Source organism: Colobus angolensis, unplaced genomic scaffold (assembly GCF_000951035.1).
Source record: "Colobus angolensis palliatus isolate OR3802 unplaced genomic scaffold, Cang.pa_1.0 Scaffold8, whole genome shotgun sequence".
Taxonomy (NCBI): Eukaryota; Metazoa; Chordata; class Mammalia; order Primates; family Cercopithecidae; genus Colobus; species Colobus angolensis.
Genome location: NW_012121820.1, coordinates 8,428,368 through 8,445,838, shown reverse-complemented (window position 1 = coordinate 8,445,838; position 17,471 = coordinate 8,428,368). Strand labels below are relative to the sequence as shown.

Below are 17,471 nucleotides of genomic sequence, written 5' to 3'. Positions count from 1 at the left end.
AAATAAAATATCATACCAATCTTCAAGTACAGAAGAAAGACGACTCCACTATGGAGAAAATGGTGTTCAGAAAGATGTATCCCAAAGCAGTATTTATAGCCAAACTGAAAACCTAGTAGCAGGCAAATCTCAAATCCAGGCACCAAATCCTAAGCAACAGTCATGGCGTGGTGAAAATGCAAAAGGAGAGTCTGGCCAATCTACAAATAGAGAACAAGACCTACTCAGTCATGAACAAAAAGTCAGGCACCAACATGGACCTCATAGGGTACTGAATGTTGTAATTATAGAGCATGAAGATGACAGTGATCGTCATTCGGTACAACGTCATAACTACGACAGAAACCCATTATCTACATAAACCCACCATTCAGTAACCATGTGAAAGGATGGATCAATATTAAGGTAATTTTTTTTTTTTTTTTAGCAAATAGGGGAGATACCTCTCCCAATGTTTAGAATTGTTGGGGACTCTCCAGGACTTTTGTAGGAATGATAACCCTTGTTCACACCAATAGAAGTGCTGTATAACAAGTGGTAGGAAGATGAGCCTCACAATTCCCTGGTGAGGAAAGGGTCTGGTAGTGACACAGAAGGATGTTTGGCCTATCATGAGGTCCTAGAATTCCTATCCTTAATTGAATATTTTTCAATAATTTTTTTTTGTATATGCCTACCTGCTAAAGGTTTTTTTGAACCTGTACTGACTACATATGCATATTTATAAGTTTATAGTATACTCTTGTCAGTTCTTATACTTTAGGTTAGTAAACCTCAATTTATTTCCTATATAGTGTAAAGGATTACAGCAGTTAATATTTTCTTTCTGCCCACCAATGGATGTTCTTGCATCCCTGTTAGGGTTCATCTATGCTCCTTCAGAGACCACAAGCCCAAAGACTAGCAGTCCTCCCTCTCAGAATGCAGGAAAGAGATAAGTAGAAAGATCCCTGTTCATGTTGTGAAAGAGGAGATGGAAAGGGAGACACAAGAGATGGTGAGGGATCTCATGGGCCAACTGGATGTTTGCAACATCAGGAGAAGAAAATTGAAGCCCTGAGAGGGGTAATGGTGCTTCCCTGCCTCTTTGCAATAAGTAACACTGCACTTGAAGAGAGGGCAAGTAGCAGAAATAGTGGCCTTGGCTGGCAACTAGTGACCTGGTATCCTAGTAATAGAGGGCTGGTACAACTGGAGGTGAAGGGGACAGGGGGCCCAGCTACCATCCCCACCCTTCACTTTTTACTATACTCACATCATTGATTCTCTTCTTTCTCTCTAGGTATCACTGGACCTCAGTGAATTCTGTGATGTTTCTGAGATGCACACTCCCATGTAGTTTCAGATTCTTGGTCCATGGATGACACCACCTGCCCATGCTTCCTTGAATTAGGCTTTCTCAACCTGAAGCCCCTTCAAACTTCCAATAAAGAGATCATTTTCTGCTTCATCTGCTTTTGACTCCTGTTTTCTCTGGATTCCTAGTCGCTCAAGGGGTTGAGGGCATTTCTAATATAAATGGTTTTGAAAGAAAATAAAGGGATATTTTTGAAGCACTAGGGAGAATAGTAATCAAAGCCACATGTCTAGATGTATTGATAGAAATCAACACTAAAAATAGGGTGCTGTTAGTCTGCCAGTCACATGTCTACCACCTGAGGCCAACACTAAAGGCTCTCATGACCCTGGTACTAATCAGATCCCAGGAACTAAAAATATCCCAGAAAGACAAGAGAAAATGTATTGCAACAGGCCCTGGGAAAGTCCCTGATCTGCTGGTGATCAATTCCACAGTAGCACATCCCTTCACTTAGCTTAAGAATGTCTTACCCCTACAGCATCCATTGAGATGCAATTACACCAAAGGTGATATGTTAAATCTGCAAAACTTCAGCAACAGCAAGTGGGTTAAAATGTCACCTGTGGATGGAAAGACCAGAGCACCAGTCAAAGAAATATTGAGGCACGTGGTGTCTTCATAAAGGAAATTCTGCTGCCTATACTGTCTTTTCCCCCTCTATTTTAAAAAAGTTTCCAGAGAAAGCTAAACCTCAGGAGAAGAGGCCAACATAGGGGAGTGAGAAAATCACAAGACTAAGAATAAGAGATTTGGATTCTAGTTCCAACTCTGCCACAATAACCTGTATATCTTTACCTAAATCTGTTCTTTCCTGCAAGCTTAAGTCCCACATCTGCAACATGGAAAAGTTTGACACAGCAATCTTCATAGTACTTACTGACTCAATATTGTAGACGGACGAAAGAAAGAAAGAAAGAAAGAAAGAAAGAAAGAAAGAAAGAAAGAAAGAAAGAAAGAAAGAAAGAAAGAAAGAAAGAAAGAAAGGGAAGAAGGGAAGAAAAGAAAGGAAGGAGAGAGAGAAAAGAAAAGAAAGAAAGAAAGGAGAGAGAGAAAAGAAAGAAAGAAAGAAAGAGGAAAGAAGGAAGGAAGGAAGGAAAAGAAAGGAAAGAGGGAAGGAAGGAAGGAAGAAAAGGAAAGAAGGAAGGAAAGAAGAAAGGAAGGAAAAAGAAAGAAAGGAGGTCAGTAAGATCTTAAAGATGGTGTCTAATGAAGCCCATTGCTGCAGTAAATTTGGTAGGGCCAGAATAGGTCAGATGGACATGAATGCTTCAGAACGACACAGGCCTACTTGGAGTAGATATCGGCACTGTAGCCCACCCTCAAAATCATGGATCATATAGGCCCAGAGTTGGGTTAGCCTGGGCCCCACATACCAACAACCAAGGAGCCATGAGTTTATTAAGAGCCACGACATCTTCCAGGAGAAGTGAATCATTCCCTAAGCTAGCCAACAGGTTGAAAGTCAGAGGGTCAACTTCATCAAAAGAGCCAAAAGAGTAGGTGTAGCTGTTTGTCTGTCACCACAGCCAGGCATCCAGTTATGTGTGTATTAAGTCATAAAATCTACCAAGTATGTCATTGTTAAGGACTAGTATAGATTAGCCAAGAAATATGTATATGGGTGTGCTGTGGGCCCACAGGTACCCATCTCCACTTCTCACACACCTGCAGCACATGCATACACAGCTGAATGGCCCGTGTGCTGCAATAGCTTGGTGAAGAAGAAATTGTACAGAATTAGCAATTGCTTACCATAAATTTTCCTTTTAGTTCTACTTCTTTGGCTGTATGACTCTGGCAAAGCATTTGTTGTTGTTTTGTTTGTCTCATATGTACAATAAAAGTACTGTTTCCTGATGGAAGAAAGAGAAAGAAGAAAGAAAAAGAAAGAAAGAATGAAAGAAAGAATGAATGAAAGAGAGAAAGAGAGAGAGAAAGAGAGGGAGGAAGGGAGCAGAGAGGGAGGAAAGAAGGAACGAAGGAAGGAAGGAGAAAGAAGAAAAGAAAGAGAAAGAAAGAAAGGAAAGAAAGGAGAGAGAAGAAAGAGAGAGAAAGAAAAAGAAAGAGAAAGAGAGAAAGAAAGAAAGAAGGAAAGAAAGAAAGAAAGAGAAAGAAAAAGAAAGAGAGAGACAGAGAAAGAAAGAGTTTCCATCAGGTCTTAATGTCTTCATGTCGCCTGTAGGTGTGTGATTACAGACTTTGTCATAGTGGCGTGAGAACTCTGTCTCTCTTCACTGCTACCTTTCCAAGAGAATAGAGACCTCGTGCTCAGTCACCTGCTTTATTTTCCCAGCCCAGCAGTTAGAAAGGAGAGGTTATGATGGGCTTAGGGGCCTTCGCATCAGGGAAGCTAGAATTACCTGCCACAGTCTGCTGAACAGATTCTCTCCTCTATGTATGGACAGAAATACATTAAACAGTTTCCCTGACATGTAGCTGATTGCATGGGGGAGGGAAACATAAACTGACATGTAAACAAGCAAAAGAGCCAGAATCATAAATGCTGTGTGCTTTGGTACAATTAGCATGAACTTTGGTTCCCACCACTTGCATAGTCTTGGGCCACAGTATGTCTGATACTGACCTCCTGCCTCTTAATGAGGGGATATAATAACCATCTCATAAAGATGCTTAGATGTGTTCAGTGAGATGATCACAGCCAAAGTGTTCAGGGAAAAGTGCCAGAAGGACAACAAATTTGGAAATAATAACAACAAAACAATCTTTTCTTATATGTTCTTTGAAATAGAGGTAAAACTCATATAAATAAATGCACAGATCTTATATATCTGTTTGAAAGAGATTGACAAACACATACATGTGGTTGCCCAACACATAGATGAGCATATAGAACATTCATCTTGCCTTATGCCCCTTTCAAATTCACTTGAAGCCCTTCAGGGGCAAATCTTATACTGATATAGAAACTAATAACTTGCTTGTTTTTAATCCTTACATAATGAAATCATATGATAACATTACCTTTTGTGTCTGTTATTCAATGTTTGAGATTCATTGTTTTTGTATGTGTCAGCAGTTCATTCTTTTTATTGTTGAATAATATTACATTGTTTGAGTCTCCATATTTGTTCTTCCATTTATCTGCTGATAGATGAATATTTGGTGTTCCCAATTGAGCGATAGTGAATTAAGATATCACATAAATCCCTGTACAAGATACGATAACATGTATTTTTAATTATCTGTGGTAAACACCTAGGAGTGAAATTTTCTCCCAGTGTGTGGTTTGGGTTTTTTTTTTTTTTTCTTTTTCATTTTCTTAATGATGTATTCAGAAGAGTAGAAGTTTTAAAGTGTGACAGAATCAAATATATCTATTTTCCCTTTTAAATTGGATACTACTGTGTCTAAGAACTTTTGCCCTTTCCAAGCCTGCAAAAATGTTCTGTTTGTGATATCTTTCCCTAGAAGCTGCATAGGTTTAGCATCTATGTTAAGGTTCATGGTTCCAACTGATTAATATTTGCATTCCATGCAAGGTACAGATCAAGATTCCTTTCTTCCAAGATGCTCTTGTTTTTACTAATTATTGATAATGCTGCTATGGACATTCATGTGCAAATTTTTGTGTGAATACATTTTCAGTTCTCTTTGGTATTATCATGGAAGTGGAGTTTTGGGGTCACATGGCAAAACTGTTTAACTCTTGAAGAAACTGACACACTCTTTTCTACAATGACTCTACCATTTTATAGTCCCACCAGCAATGTCTGAATGTTGCTGTTTCTCCACATCCTCATCAACACTTGCTATTGTGTGTTTTTTAAGATTATAGTTATTGCAAAAGGTGTGAAATGGTATCATGTTGTGGTTTTGATTTGTATTTTTCCTGAGGACTAATGAAATTGCACATCATTTCTTTTTTTTTTTTCTTTTTTTTTTTTTTTTGAGACAGAATCTTGCTCTGTCATTCTGGCTGGAGTGCAATGGCACGATCTCGGCTCACTGCAACCTCCACCTCCCGGGTTCAAGCGATTCTCCTGCTTCAGCCTCCAGAGTAGCTGAGATTGCTGGCACCTGCCATTATGCCCAGCTAATTCTTTTGTATTTTTGTGGAGACAGGGTTTCACTATGTTGGCCAGGGTGGTCTTGAACGCCTGACCTCAGGTGATCCACTTGCCTTGGCCTCCCAAAGTGCTTACACTTTGGTGATTACAGGCGTGAGTTGCAGCACCCAGCCTTAAAGGAATATTTCTATTTATTGTTTCCCCTCTTTTCTGTGTATGGGCAATATTTCCTGTTTCTTTGCACGTCTCATAATTTTTTAAATAAAACTGGACTTTTTACCTAATATAATTTGCAGCTTTGGAAACAGATTATCTCTTCACCATTTGTTTGTGAGGTTTTCATTGCTGATTACTCACTTGGTAACCTTCTTGGACTAATTTTGTGAAGTTTATGTTACATGTCATGTGCAGCCACTAAAGTCTTTGTTTTGTTAGCTTACTAGTCGGGTAATGGGTGGACAGCAATGATCTTAAATTACGTAATTCACCTGGACTTTTCCAAGGGGTTGTGTGTGTATATGATGAGGCATATATTCATTGTTGCAGCAAGTAGTTTACAACTCTACTTTGGACTTCACTTCCTACTCACACAGAGCATGGAATTCAGCCAGAGGTAACTATTAGAGCATTCTTAGGCCTTTCCTGAGCATGTTCACAGCACTGGGGAAAACATACAATGCTACACATGGATATAGCCTTTTAAATTCCCAAAAGTAACACGAAGAGTTTCAAGACACACTGGACACCTCATTTCCTGCGTTTTCACTTTTTGTTTTTTGGTCATGCTCTTTTTAGCTCTAGTTAGTCTTGTGTCTGAAGTAGCTATGAGGTCAAAAAACTTCCCCAGAATGAAATCATGTTCTTTACAGCAACATGGATAGAACTGGAGGCCATTATTTTCAGTGAAAGAACTCAGAAACAGAAAGTCAAAAACTGCATGTTCTCACTTATAAGTGGTAACTAAATAATGTCTACACATGGACATAGAGTGTGCTATAATAGATACTGATGACTTGGAAGGGTGAGAGGGTGGATGACAGAGGGATGAAGAATTACTTAATAAGTACAATGTACATTATTCAAGTGATGGTTTCACTAAAACACCAGACTTCACCACTATATAATATATCCATTAACAAAACTGTACTTGTACCAATTACATTTATACACATAAAATAATTGCCTCTGGGATAGCATTGGCCACACAGACCACACTCTGAGTTAGATGAGATAAATGTATGTTTTAAGAAAAAAAGCTTTTTAAAAGAGTTGGCACATGGGTAAATTTGTGATAATTTCCTAGGGATGAAGATTTTGAAGGCAGAAAGAGGAAATCCTTCTCTCCTTCAGTGAATGCTAAGCTGTTGGTTTTCACAACTATTGCAGTGCAAGACTACTGACTTTCCAGGATACCACACAGCTGGGCAAAAATATGGGAAAAGAACAAGTTACACTGTCACAAAACTGTCTCTTTTTGCTGAGCTTCACTTGTTATTCTTAATAAAACACTCCTTGAATTGTTGTAAGCCTTGGGTTGAATTCCTTTTAAATTTGTATAAATTTAAGGGGTACAAGTGCAGTTTTGTGGCACTGATACATTGCACAGTGGTGAAGTATGGGCTTTTAGTGTAACCACCATCCAAATAATGTACAATGAACTCAGTAAGTAATTTCTCATTCCTCTCCTTCCTCCCATCCTTCCATGATTCTGAGTCTCCAGTGTCTATTAGTTCACACTCTGTGTCTTTATTACTTAGCTCTCACTTATAAGTGAGAATATGTGGTACTTGACTTTCTGTTTCTGAGTGGTTTACTTAAGATAATGGTCTCCAGTTCCATCCAGGTTGCTGTAAAAGACGTGACTTCATTCTTACTTAGGGCTAAATAGTATTCCATATATATATTCTATATATATATATTCCATCTACATATTCCATATCTATATAGTCCATACATATTCCATATATCTATATTCCATATCTATATTCCATATACATTCCATATCTATATTCCATATCTGTATTCTGTATCTATATTCCATATATATTCTCCATATATATTCCATATATATATTCCATATATATTCCATATACATATTCCATATATAGATATTCCATATGTATATTCCATATACCTATTCAATATGTATATTCCATATATACATTCCATATACCTATTCCATATATATATTCCATATATATATATAAAAAAACATTTTCATTATCCAGTCCTCTGCTGATGGACACTTAGGTTAATTACATCTCTTTGCTATTGTGAACAGTGCTGCAATAATCACATAAGTGCAGGTATCTATTTGATATAATAATTTATTTCACTTTGAGTAAATACCCAGTATTGAGACTGCTGAATCAAATGGTAGTGCTATTTTTAGTTCTTCGAGAAATCACCAAATTGTTTTCCATTGAGCGTATACTAATGTACATTCCCTCCAACAATGTATAAGCATTCTTTTTTCTCTGCATCCTCACAACATCTTGTTATTTTGTTACTTTTTAATAATAGCCATTCTGACTAGTGTAAGATGATATCTTCTTGTGGTTTTAATTTGCATTTTTCTGATGATTAGTGATGTTGAGCACTATTTCAGATGCTTGTTGGCCATCTGTATGTCTTCTTTTGAAAAATGTATATTCATATCCTTTGCCCAGTTTTTAAGGAAATATTTGATTTTTGTTGTTGGTGAGTTTTTTGCATACACTATAAATTCTGATCTCAGTCCTCTGTTGGGGTAGAGTTTGCAAATATTTTCTCCCGCCCTTCAGGTTGTCTGTTTACTTGTTGATTGTTTCTTTTGCTGTAAAGAAGATTTTTAGTTTAATTAAGTCCCATTTGTCTATTTTTGGTCTTGTTTCTTGTGCTTATGAGGGATGAACTCTTAGCCTAGACCAATGCCGAGATTTTACTTAAGTTTTCTTCTAGGATTTTTATAGTTTCGGGTCTTACATTTAAGTCTGTAATCCATCTTGAGTTGACGTTTGTATATGGATAGAGACGGGGTCCAGTTTCATTATTCCAATATGGGCAGCACATATCATAGAACATATATATATATCTCATCGTGTTGCCCATATATGTATATATGATGGACTACTACTCAGCCATAAAAAGGAATGAATTAACAGCATTTTCAATGATCTGGGTGAGATTAGAGATTATTATTCCAAGTGAAGTAACTCAGGAATGGAAAATTAAACATCGTATGTTCTCATTGATATGTGGGAGCTAACCTATGAGGACACAAAGGAATAAGAATGATACAGTGGACTTGGGGGACTTGGGGGGAAGAGTGGGAGGGGGGTGAGGGAAAAAAGACAACAAATATGGTGCAGTGTATACTGCTCGAGTGATGGGTGCACCAGGTTCTCACAAATCTCCACTAAAGAACTTAACTCATACAACCAAGTAACACCTGTACCCCAACAACTTATAGAAAAATAAAATTTAAAAAAAAAGGAACAGGGAAACTACCTTCATTAGCAGACAATACATATGCAAAAATTTCCAAAGCATCAACTAAGAAACCATGGGACCTAACAAACGAAATCACCAATGTTGCTGAATCCATGATGAAAAGATAACAATCGGTTGTATTTCTATACATTGATAATGAAAAATTCAAAATTAAAATTCAGTAAATGATTCTATTTAGAATGTCATAAAAAACAAAATGCTTAGAAATATAAATTATCCATGACATGTAAGTCTTATACACTAAAGGCTACAAAACATTTCCCCAAGAAAGTAAAGACCTAAATAAATGGATGTAGATCCTGTATTTGTGAAATGGAGGACTTAATATTGTTAAGATGGCATGCAACCCAAAGTGATCATCAAATCACTGCAATTCTCTTTTTTTTTTTTTTTTTTTTTCTGAGACAGAGTCTTGCTCTGTCGCCCAGGCTGAAGTGCATTGGCACGATCTCAGCTCACTGCAACCTCCGCCTCCCAGGTTCAAGCGATTCTCCTGTCTCAGCCTCCTGGGTAGCTGGGATTACAGGTGCACGCTGCCGTGTCCAGCTAATTTTTTGTATTTTACTAGAGAAGGGGTTTCACCGTGTTGCCCAAGCTGGTCTCGAACTTCTGAGCTCAGGCAATCCACCTGCCTCGGCCTCCCAAAGTGCTAGGATTACAGCCACCGCGCCAGGCCCAAATCAATGCAATTCTCATAAAAAAATTTTATGGCTTTCTTGTAGAAATGGAAAAGCGGGTTCTAACATTCATTTGGAATTTCAAGGGATCCCAAATAGCCATACAATCTTGACTAAGAAGAACACAGTTGGAAGACTCACACTTCACAAATACTATCTTATAACCCATTATTTAAACTGATAACAACTTAACACTGCTTCCATAAACAAACAAACAAGAAAGAAAACTAATAAAGACTCTCTACTTTAACTTCATTCCTGCCACTTTTTAACTTATAATTGCTGTGGTTTCTCTCACCCCATGCACAGAAATGCTCTGTGCCCTATACCTGCAACCGGGAGATGAAGGAGGGGTGGCATCATGATACAAGTGTTTTTCCTACCCCTTCAGTGCCTCTTTCAGTGACATAAAGTTAAAATCAGTCACTGTGAGTGCTCACCTGATTTTTTGGTTCTTATAAAGGTGCTCTTTCTCTGCAGATACTTGTTAAATTGGCGACCTTGTTGGGGGCGGAGGGGATCATTGGAGCCTTGTATTCCACCATCTTGTTCTGCCACCCTCCTCCCTTAATTTTTGTTCTCTCCAAAAGATTTTATTTCTCCTTCATTTCTAAAGGATATCTTTGCTGAGTGTGATGTTCCTGGCTGACAATTTTTTTCTTTTGGTAATTTGAGTATATTATACCATTCTTTCCCGGTCTGTAAGGTTTCTGCTGAGAAATTCTGTTAGTCAAATGGGAATTACCTTATATGTGACTTGACATTTTTATCTTGCTGCTTTTAAAAATCTTTGTCTGACTTTTAGCAATGCAATTAAAATGTGCCTTGGAGAGAACCTGTTTAGGTTGAATTATTTAGGGTTCTTATAGCTTCCTGGACCTGGATTTCTATCTCTCTCCCAAGATGCAAGAACTTTTCTGCTATTATTTTATGCATCTGATGGAAAAGTTGCCTCTTCCAATTTTATGGAGTAGATTTCATAAGTGAAAGCTTATTTTTATGAATGGGTCTTTAGGTATTAGTTCATTTGGGTTTGTTGGGTTTTGTTGTAGGTGTATGTAGCAGTATTATTTCCACATAGTTTCTTCACCTATAATCCACACTTGTGCCAATTGAGAGCTTTTCAGCGCTGTAGTTGAGAGAGTGTGCTGCTACAGTGGCATGGCTTTACCAGTGCTGTGGTTCCAGTGCTAATTCTCAGGTCAGGGGTGTGTGCATCCACGTGGTAGGTGATTCAACTAAGGTATGACTCAACGGCATTGGGGCCAAGAGTGCTGTTATCCTGGCTGGAAGTATGGGCGCATGTTTATTCAGTCAGTGTGCATGACTACAGGCGAGGGGTGGCCTGTGAAGCTGTTTCTTGGTCTCAGGACATGGAAGTACAGAAGCTCAACTGGTCTGAAGACATGTCTACCAGGGTCAGTCTACTGGGCTTTTTCTCAGGCCCAAGATGTGGGTGTAAGGCTGATTGGATGGCCTATGAGAGGAAGGGGATAAGAGGGGAAAGAGGGCTGTTTCTCAGGCACTTGACACAGCTGAATGGCCGCGTGGCTAGGCTTTGAGCATTTCTGTAAGGGGTGGCCCAAGAAGATGTTTTGTAGGCTTAGGGTGCAGGCACGGAGCTTCTTGGTTGTCCTGCAGGTGTGACCACCAGAGCAGTCTGTGAGACTGTTTCTCAGACCTGGGACATGACCACATAGCTGCTCAGCTGGCTTGGGTATGCCCACTAGGGGTGGCCCATGGGCTGTTTCTCAGGTTTGGGAAATGGCCTTTTGGCAGCTGGGCCAGCGTGGTGTCATGTCCAGCACGGGAGCTTGTGAGTCTGTTTCTCAAGCCCTTATTTGGAGCACAGGGCCAATGGGCAGGCCACGGATGTGTCTGTGGAGGGAGAGGGTGTTACAGGGCTATTTCTCAGGTACTCAGTGTGGACATATAGCTACTCTGCTGCCACAGGGGCATATAAGCTGTGTCAAGGTCAGTGGCCTCTCTCCTACTTGGTGAACTTTAAAATATTCTACTATTTTTTCCTTGTTTTTTTTATCATTTGATATTTTCCCAATCATGATACCACATCTAAGATGTATGCAGCACTATACCATGTTTCTGCTTTCCAAATTACTGATTTCTGCTTTCATCTTTATCAATAGATTTATTTTTGATTTTGAAATGCTTTTTTTTCAAATTTCATTAAACTCAATCATGATATGAGTATCATAATCACATGTTATGCCCAGTTTGCATTTTCCTGCTTTGTTTTTGCAAATCTTGTGCACATTTGTTTTATCTGTATCTTTTGGACACTAGATTAGTTGAAAGTTTTGTTTTTGATCTATAAGTAAGATTAATATTTCAGAGTCTACTTTGTTCTGGTAATCTTGCAACAGAACAGTTCCTGGTATTTCCTTAAGGGAAGTGTAAGGAAGATTATAGTGATTAGCAGATACAGCAATAAATTTGTGTCCAGGAAAACTTTACTCTTCTCTTTTGGGGTCCCTGCCATAAGGAAATACTTACTGCCCTTAGGGCAAACAGATAAAACTGGTAAGATCTCAGAGTGGCTCATAGAGAAACCATGTAGCTCACATGCTTTATGTTTGATGGCATAGCATTTTTCTCTGTGGTTGGCCTTTCCCTTCTCCCCTTCCATATAGCATTGCTTACAGGAAGGTTAGGATTTTAAGAGAGAATAATTGAAAAAAAGTTTTCAAGCCATCCTTTCTCCAGAACTACCCTCCACAGTGTTCTGAATGCATACAGGGTCACTGTTCAAATGTTACTGCTTCTCCTGTGGTCTGCTCATAACAAGGACTTTTTCAGTCAAAGTAAAAAAAACCTTCCTTGGATTTTTCAGGAAGTTTTCACAATTGCAAAAAAACAAAACAAAACAACACACCACAGCAAAACAAAAGCAAAAAATCTTATGCTTCCACCCAAGGTAAAAATTTTAGCTTTAGCTCCACTCTCAATACATTATTTAATCCATTGAAGGTGGCAAATATTTCTCACAGCCTGTTGGAGGGTGCAGCAGTTTATTACAAAAGTATGAAATGCTTTAATTTAAAAAATATATTTTGCTGTTTAGGTAGATATCATCAAATAATCCAATTTGGAAACCAATATTCTTACTTCTTTTTCCAACAGTTGTTCCTATCATCATAAAAACATGTTAAATTTTTCTTATCCTTTCAAAAAATCTCTGGAGCTTACCTCACCCTCCAGATACAGCCTCAACTCTCATTCCACCATGAAATCAGACTTCTTGAGATAGTTTCAGCTGGACTCCATCCTTCAACTGACAACCTAACACAAGTGTATTCATCTCTCGTTAACATTACTAGCAGTGAGTGACATTAGAAAGTTTTTGACACATGTCAGTCTTTATTGTGATGAACTTCACAGATACATTTGACATTGGTGTGCCTCATTTATTTGTTGAAACTTTTTTTCTTTGCCTTCCATAAAGTTTCTTTCTCTTCTGTGTCATTCTACTTCTATGACTGCTCCTTTTCAAGTAAAACAGAATGCATCTCAGGATTATTTTAAAACAAGGTGAAGTACAGAGTTATACCTAAAATTGAGTATTTAAGTGATGGCATCAGAAAGGAAACCTATTTAGAATATGAAGGCATAGTCAGCCACCAGTTACTTTTGTAACCTGAAGCTAGTCTCCTTCCTACTCCGGACTGAATGTCTTCTGTGTAATGCAAGCGATCTGGCTTGATGATATACAAGGACCGATAACATTTTGCTGGGGATTCTGGAAGTAAAAAAAATTGCCTTTGACATTATGTCCCCATGCTAAGTCCCTGGGGACTTTGACATTATCCCCCACTGAGCAGTGGCGAGGAAGTTGGCATTTACTAATAAGCTATGAAAGGGCAGTGCCTTTTGACATTTCAGCTCCACCCATGGCACACCCACTCAAGGAACATATAAATGAAGAGATCCACTCAGTTCTCAGACAACATTTTTCAAGCAAGATGAAGTCCATCATCCTCTTTGTCCTTTCCCTACTCCTTATCTTGGAGAAGCAAGCAGCTGTGACGGGACAAAAAGGTGAGTGGAGAGGGTAAGCCTTGGGAAAGCTACTCAGAAAGAATGGCCTCTAAGGGTATTCAGGGTGCAAACAGTAACCTGTTCAGGCACACATTCTTCTCCTTGATGAGAATTGATTTTTCTCCACCCAACGCTGTAGGCTTTTGGAAATATCAGTAATTTGTTAGGAAAAGGTGGGAGGTAAGAGTTGCAAGAGAGCTTTGGAGGTAATGAATGTATATATTTCTATTATTAATTACCAGGCGGATCAAAAGGCCAATTATCAAGTGGATCTTCCCGATTTCCACATAGACAAAGGAGCCAGCACTATTCTGGACAAAAAGACAAACAACATACTGAATCCAAAGGCAGTTTTTCTATTCAACACACATATCATGTAGACGCCAATGATCATGACCGGACCCGAAAAAGTCAGCAGTATGATTTGAATGCCCAACATAAAACAACAAAATCAGAACAACATCTAGGTAGAATTCAAAGACTGCTCAATTATAAACAAAAAGGCAGAGACCATGTTAAACCAAAACGTCATTTTCGTCTGATAGTTATACATCGTAAAGGAGGCCAAGTTCATCATGGGACACAAAATCCTTCCCAAAATCAGGGGAATAGCCCATCTGGAAAGGGAATATCCAGCCAATATTCAAACACAGAAGAAAGGTTACGGGTTCGTGGACTAAGTAAAGAACAAGCTTCAGCCGCTGGTGCACAAAAAGGTAGAACACAAGGTGGATCCCAAAGCAGTTATGTTCTCCAAACTGAAGAGCTAGTAGCTAACAAACAACAACGTGAGACTCAAAATTCTCATCGAAATAAAGGGCATTACCAAAATGTGGTTGAAGTGAGAGAGGAACATTCAAGTAAACTACAAACTTCACTCCGTCCTGCACATCAGCACAGACTCCAACATGGATCCAAAGACATTTTTACTACCCAAGATGAGCTCCTAGTATATAACAAGAATCAACACCAGACAAAAAATCTCAATCAAGATCAAGAGCATGGCCGGAAGGCACATAAAGTATCATACCAATCTTCAAGTACAGAAGAAAGACAATTTAACCATGGAGAAAAGAGTGTACAGAAAGATGTACCCAAAGGCAGCATTTCCATCCAAACTGAAGAGAAAATATATGGCAAGTCTCAAAACCAGGTATCAATTCCTAGTCAAGATCAAGAGCATGGCCATAAGGAAAATAAAATATCATACCAATCTTCAAGTACAGAAGAAAGACGTCTCAACTGTGGAGAAAAGGACATACAGAAAGGTGTATCCAAAGGTGGTATTTCCATCCAAACTGAAGAGCAAATACATGGCGAGTCTCAAAACCAGGTAACAATTTCTAATCAAGATCAAGAGCATGGCCATAAGGAAAATAAAATATCATACCAATCTTCAAGTACAGAAGAAAGACAACTCAACGGTGGAAAAAAGGACATACAGAAAAGTGTATCCAAAGGCAGTATTTCTATCCAAACTGAAGAGAAAATACATGGCAAGTCTCAAACCCAGGTAAAAATTCCTAGTCAAGATCAAGAGCATGGCCATAAGAAAAATAAAATATCATACCAATCTTCAAGTACAGAAGAAAGACGACACAACGGTGGAGAAAAGGACATACAGAAAAGTGTATCCAAAGGCAGTATTTCTGAAGAGAAAATACATGGCAAGTCTCAAACCCAGGTAAAAATTCCTAGTCAAGATCAAGAGCATGGCCATAAGGAAAATAAAATATCATACCAATCTTCAAGTACAGAAGAAAGACGACTCAACGGTGGAGAAAAGGACATACAGAAAAGTGTATCCAAAGGCAGTATTTCTATCCAAACTGAAGAGAAAATACATGGCAAGTCTCAAAACCAGGTAACAATTCCTAGTCAAGATCAAGAGCATGGCCATAAGGAAAATAAAATATCATACCCATCTTCAAGTACAGAAGAAAGACAACTCAACTATGGAGGAAAGAGCATTCAGAAAGACGTATCCCAAAGCAGTCTTTCTTTCCAAACTGAAAAGCTAGTAGAAGGCAAGTCTCAAATCCAGACACCAAATCCTAATCAAGATCAATGGTCTGGCCAAAATGCAAAAGGAAATTCTGGTAAATCTGCAGATAGAGAACAAGACCTACTTAGTCATGAACAAGAAGGCAGATACCAACAGAAATCCAGTGGGGCACATAATACTGTAAATATAGAGCACGAAGTTGCCTATGATGATCTTTTGACACAACAGTATAATGAAGACAGAAATCCAATATCTACATAGCCCTATTGCTTAGAAACCACTTGAAAAGCTGGACCAATAGCAAGGTAAGTTTTCTTTTCTTACCAAGTAGGAGAGGTGCCAGTCCCAAGGTTGGGGACTCTCGAGGAACATGGTGGGACTGATAACCGTTGTTCACATCAATAGAAGTGCTGTATTACAAGTGGTGGGAAGATGAACACCATTTCCTGGTTGAGTAGAGGACCTGGTAGTGGCAGGGAAGGATGCTTGGGCTATCACTGGGTCCTAGAATTCCTATTCTTAATTGAGTATTCTTCAATAATATTTTTATACATGCCTACCTGCTAAAAGTTTTTTTGAACATGCACCGACTATATATGCATATTTATGAGTTTATGGTATACTCTTGTCAATTCTTATACTTTAGATTAGTAAACCTCAAATTCTTTCTCATATAGTATGAAATATTACAGCAGTTAATATTTTCTTTCTGCATGTACATGAATGTTCTTGCATCCCTGTTAGAGTTCATCTATGCTCCTTCAGAGATCACAAGCCCAAAGACTAGCAGTCCACTCTCTCCAAATATAGGAAAGATAGGAGTAGAAAGAAGGATTCCTGTTCAGGTTGTGAAAAAGGAAGTGGAAAGGGAGGTGCAGGAGATGGTGAGAGATCTCAGGTGCTAATTGGACACTTGCAATGTCAGGAGAGGAAAATTTTAACCTGGATTGGGGAAATGGTTCTTCCATGCCCCTTTGCAATAAGTAACACTACCTGAAGAGAGGGTAAGCAGCAGAAGCAATGGTCCCAGCTGATAACTAGTGATCTGGTGTCCTAATGATCAGGGGGCTGGTGCAGTTGGTGCTAAAGGGGACAGGGGTTCCAGCTCTCCCATCCTCACCCCCACTCTCCACTATCCTCACATATCTGGTTGTCTTTTCTCTCTCTAGGTGTCACCTGACCTCAGTGAAGTCTTTGATGTTTCTGAGATGCAGACTCCCATGTGGTCCCAGATGCTTGGCCAGTGGATGACACCACCTTCAAATTTCCAATAAAAGGATCATTTTCTGCTTTATCTGCTTTTGGCTCCAGTGATCTCTGAATTCCTAGTAGTTCAAGGGGCTGAGGGCATTTCTGATAAAAATGGTTTTCGAAGAAAAGAATGGGATATTTTTGAAGTATTAGGGAAAATAGTAATCAAAGCCACATTCCTAGATGTATTGATAGAAATCCAACACTAAAAACAAGATGCTATTACTCTGCTAGGCACACATTTACCTCCTGATGCCAACCCAAAAGTCTCTCGTGACCTCTGTACTAATAGGACCCCAGGATCTAACAGTCCCCCAGAAAGAACAGAGAAAATGTGTTGCAACAAGCCCTAGGAAAGTCCCTGATCTACTAGTGCCATGAGTATTCCCCAAGTCCACAGCAGCACATCCCTTCACTTAGCTTAAGAATTGTCCTACTCCTACAGCATACATTTAGATACAATTACACCAAAGAGTAGTATGTCAAGTCTCCACCACTTCAGCAAGAGTGAGTGGATTTTAAAATGTCATTGCACAAGTATACATATGTAACAAACCTGCACGTTATGCACATGTACCCTAGAACTTAAAGTATAATAAAAA

The 17,471-nt window shown here is 38.8% G+C and overlaps 2 protein-coding genes across 2 annotated transcripts in view; both read left to right on the top strand.

Annotated features, from left to right (window-relative positions):
• SEMG1 (semenogelin I) overlaps window positions 1-1,450 on the top strand; it is a 3,702-nt gene extending 2,252 nt beyond the window's left edge. The window contains exons 3-4 of the mRNA XM_011928962.1: window positions 1-405; window positions 1,283-1,450. Coding sequence (XP_011784352.1) covers window positions 1-361 — 361 coding nt within the window. The 3' untranslated portion in view covers window positions 362-405; window positions 1,283-1,450. The remainder of the gene's footprint in view (window positions 406-1,282) is intronic.
• Window positions 1,451-13,314: 11,864 nt separating this feature from the next.
• Window positions 13,315-16,883, top strand: SEMG2 (semenogelin II). Its single transcript, XM_011928961.1, has 3 exons — window positions 13,315-13,613; window positions 13,856-15,923; window positions 16,788-16,883. Exons 1-2 carry the CDS (start codon window positions 13,466-13,468, stop codon window positions 15,877-15,879), a joined length of 2,172 nt encoding a protein of 723 aa, XP_011784351.1. The 5' UTR covers window positions 13,315-13,465; the 3' UTR covers window positions 15,880-15,923; window positions 16,788-16,883.
• The last annotated feature ends 588 nt before the right edge of the window (window positions 16,884-17,471 follow it).

What these genes read in the sequence shown, in the direction of transcription:
- SEMG2 (XM_011928961.1), top strand. Translation starts at nt 13,466, where the DNA reads ATGGCACACCCACTCAAGGAACATATAAATGAAGAGATCCACTCAGTT. An exon ending in AGCTGTGACGGGACAAAAAG is followed by an intron (nt 13,614 to 13,855) that starts GTGAGTGGAGAG and finishes ATTAATTACCAG; the next exon opens with GCGGATCAAAAGGCCAATTA.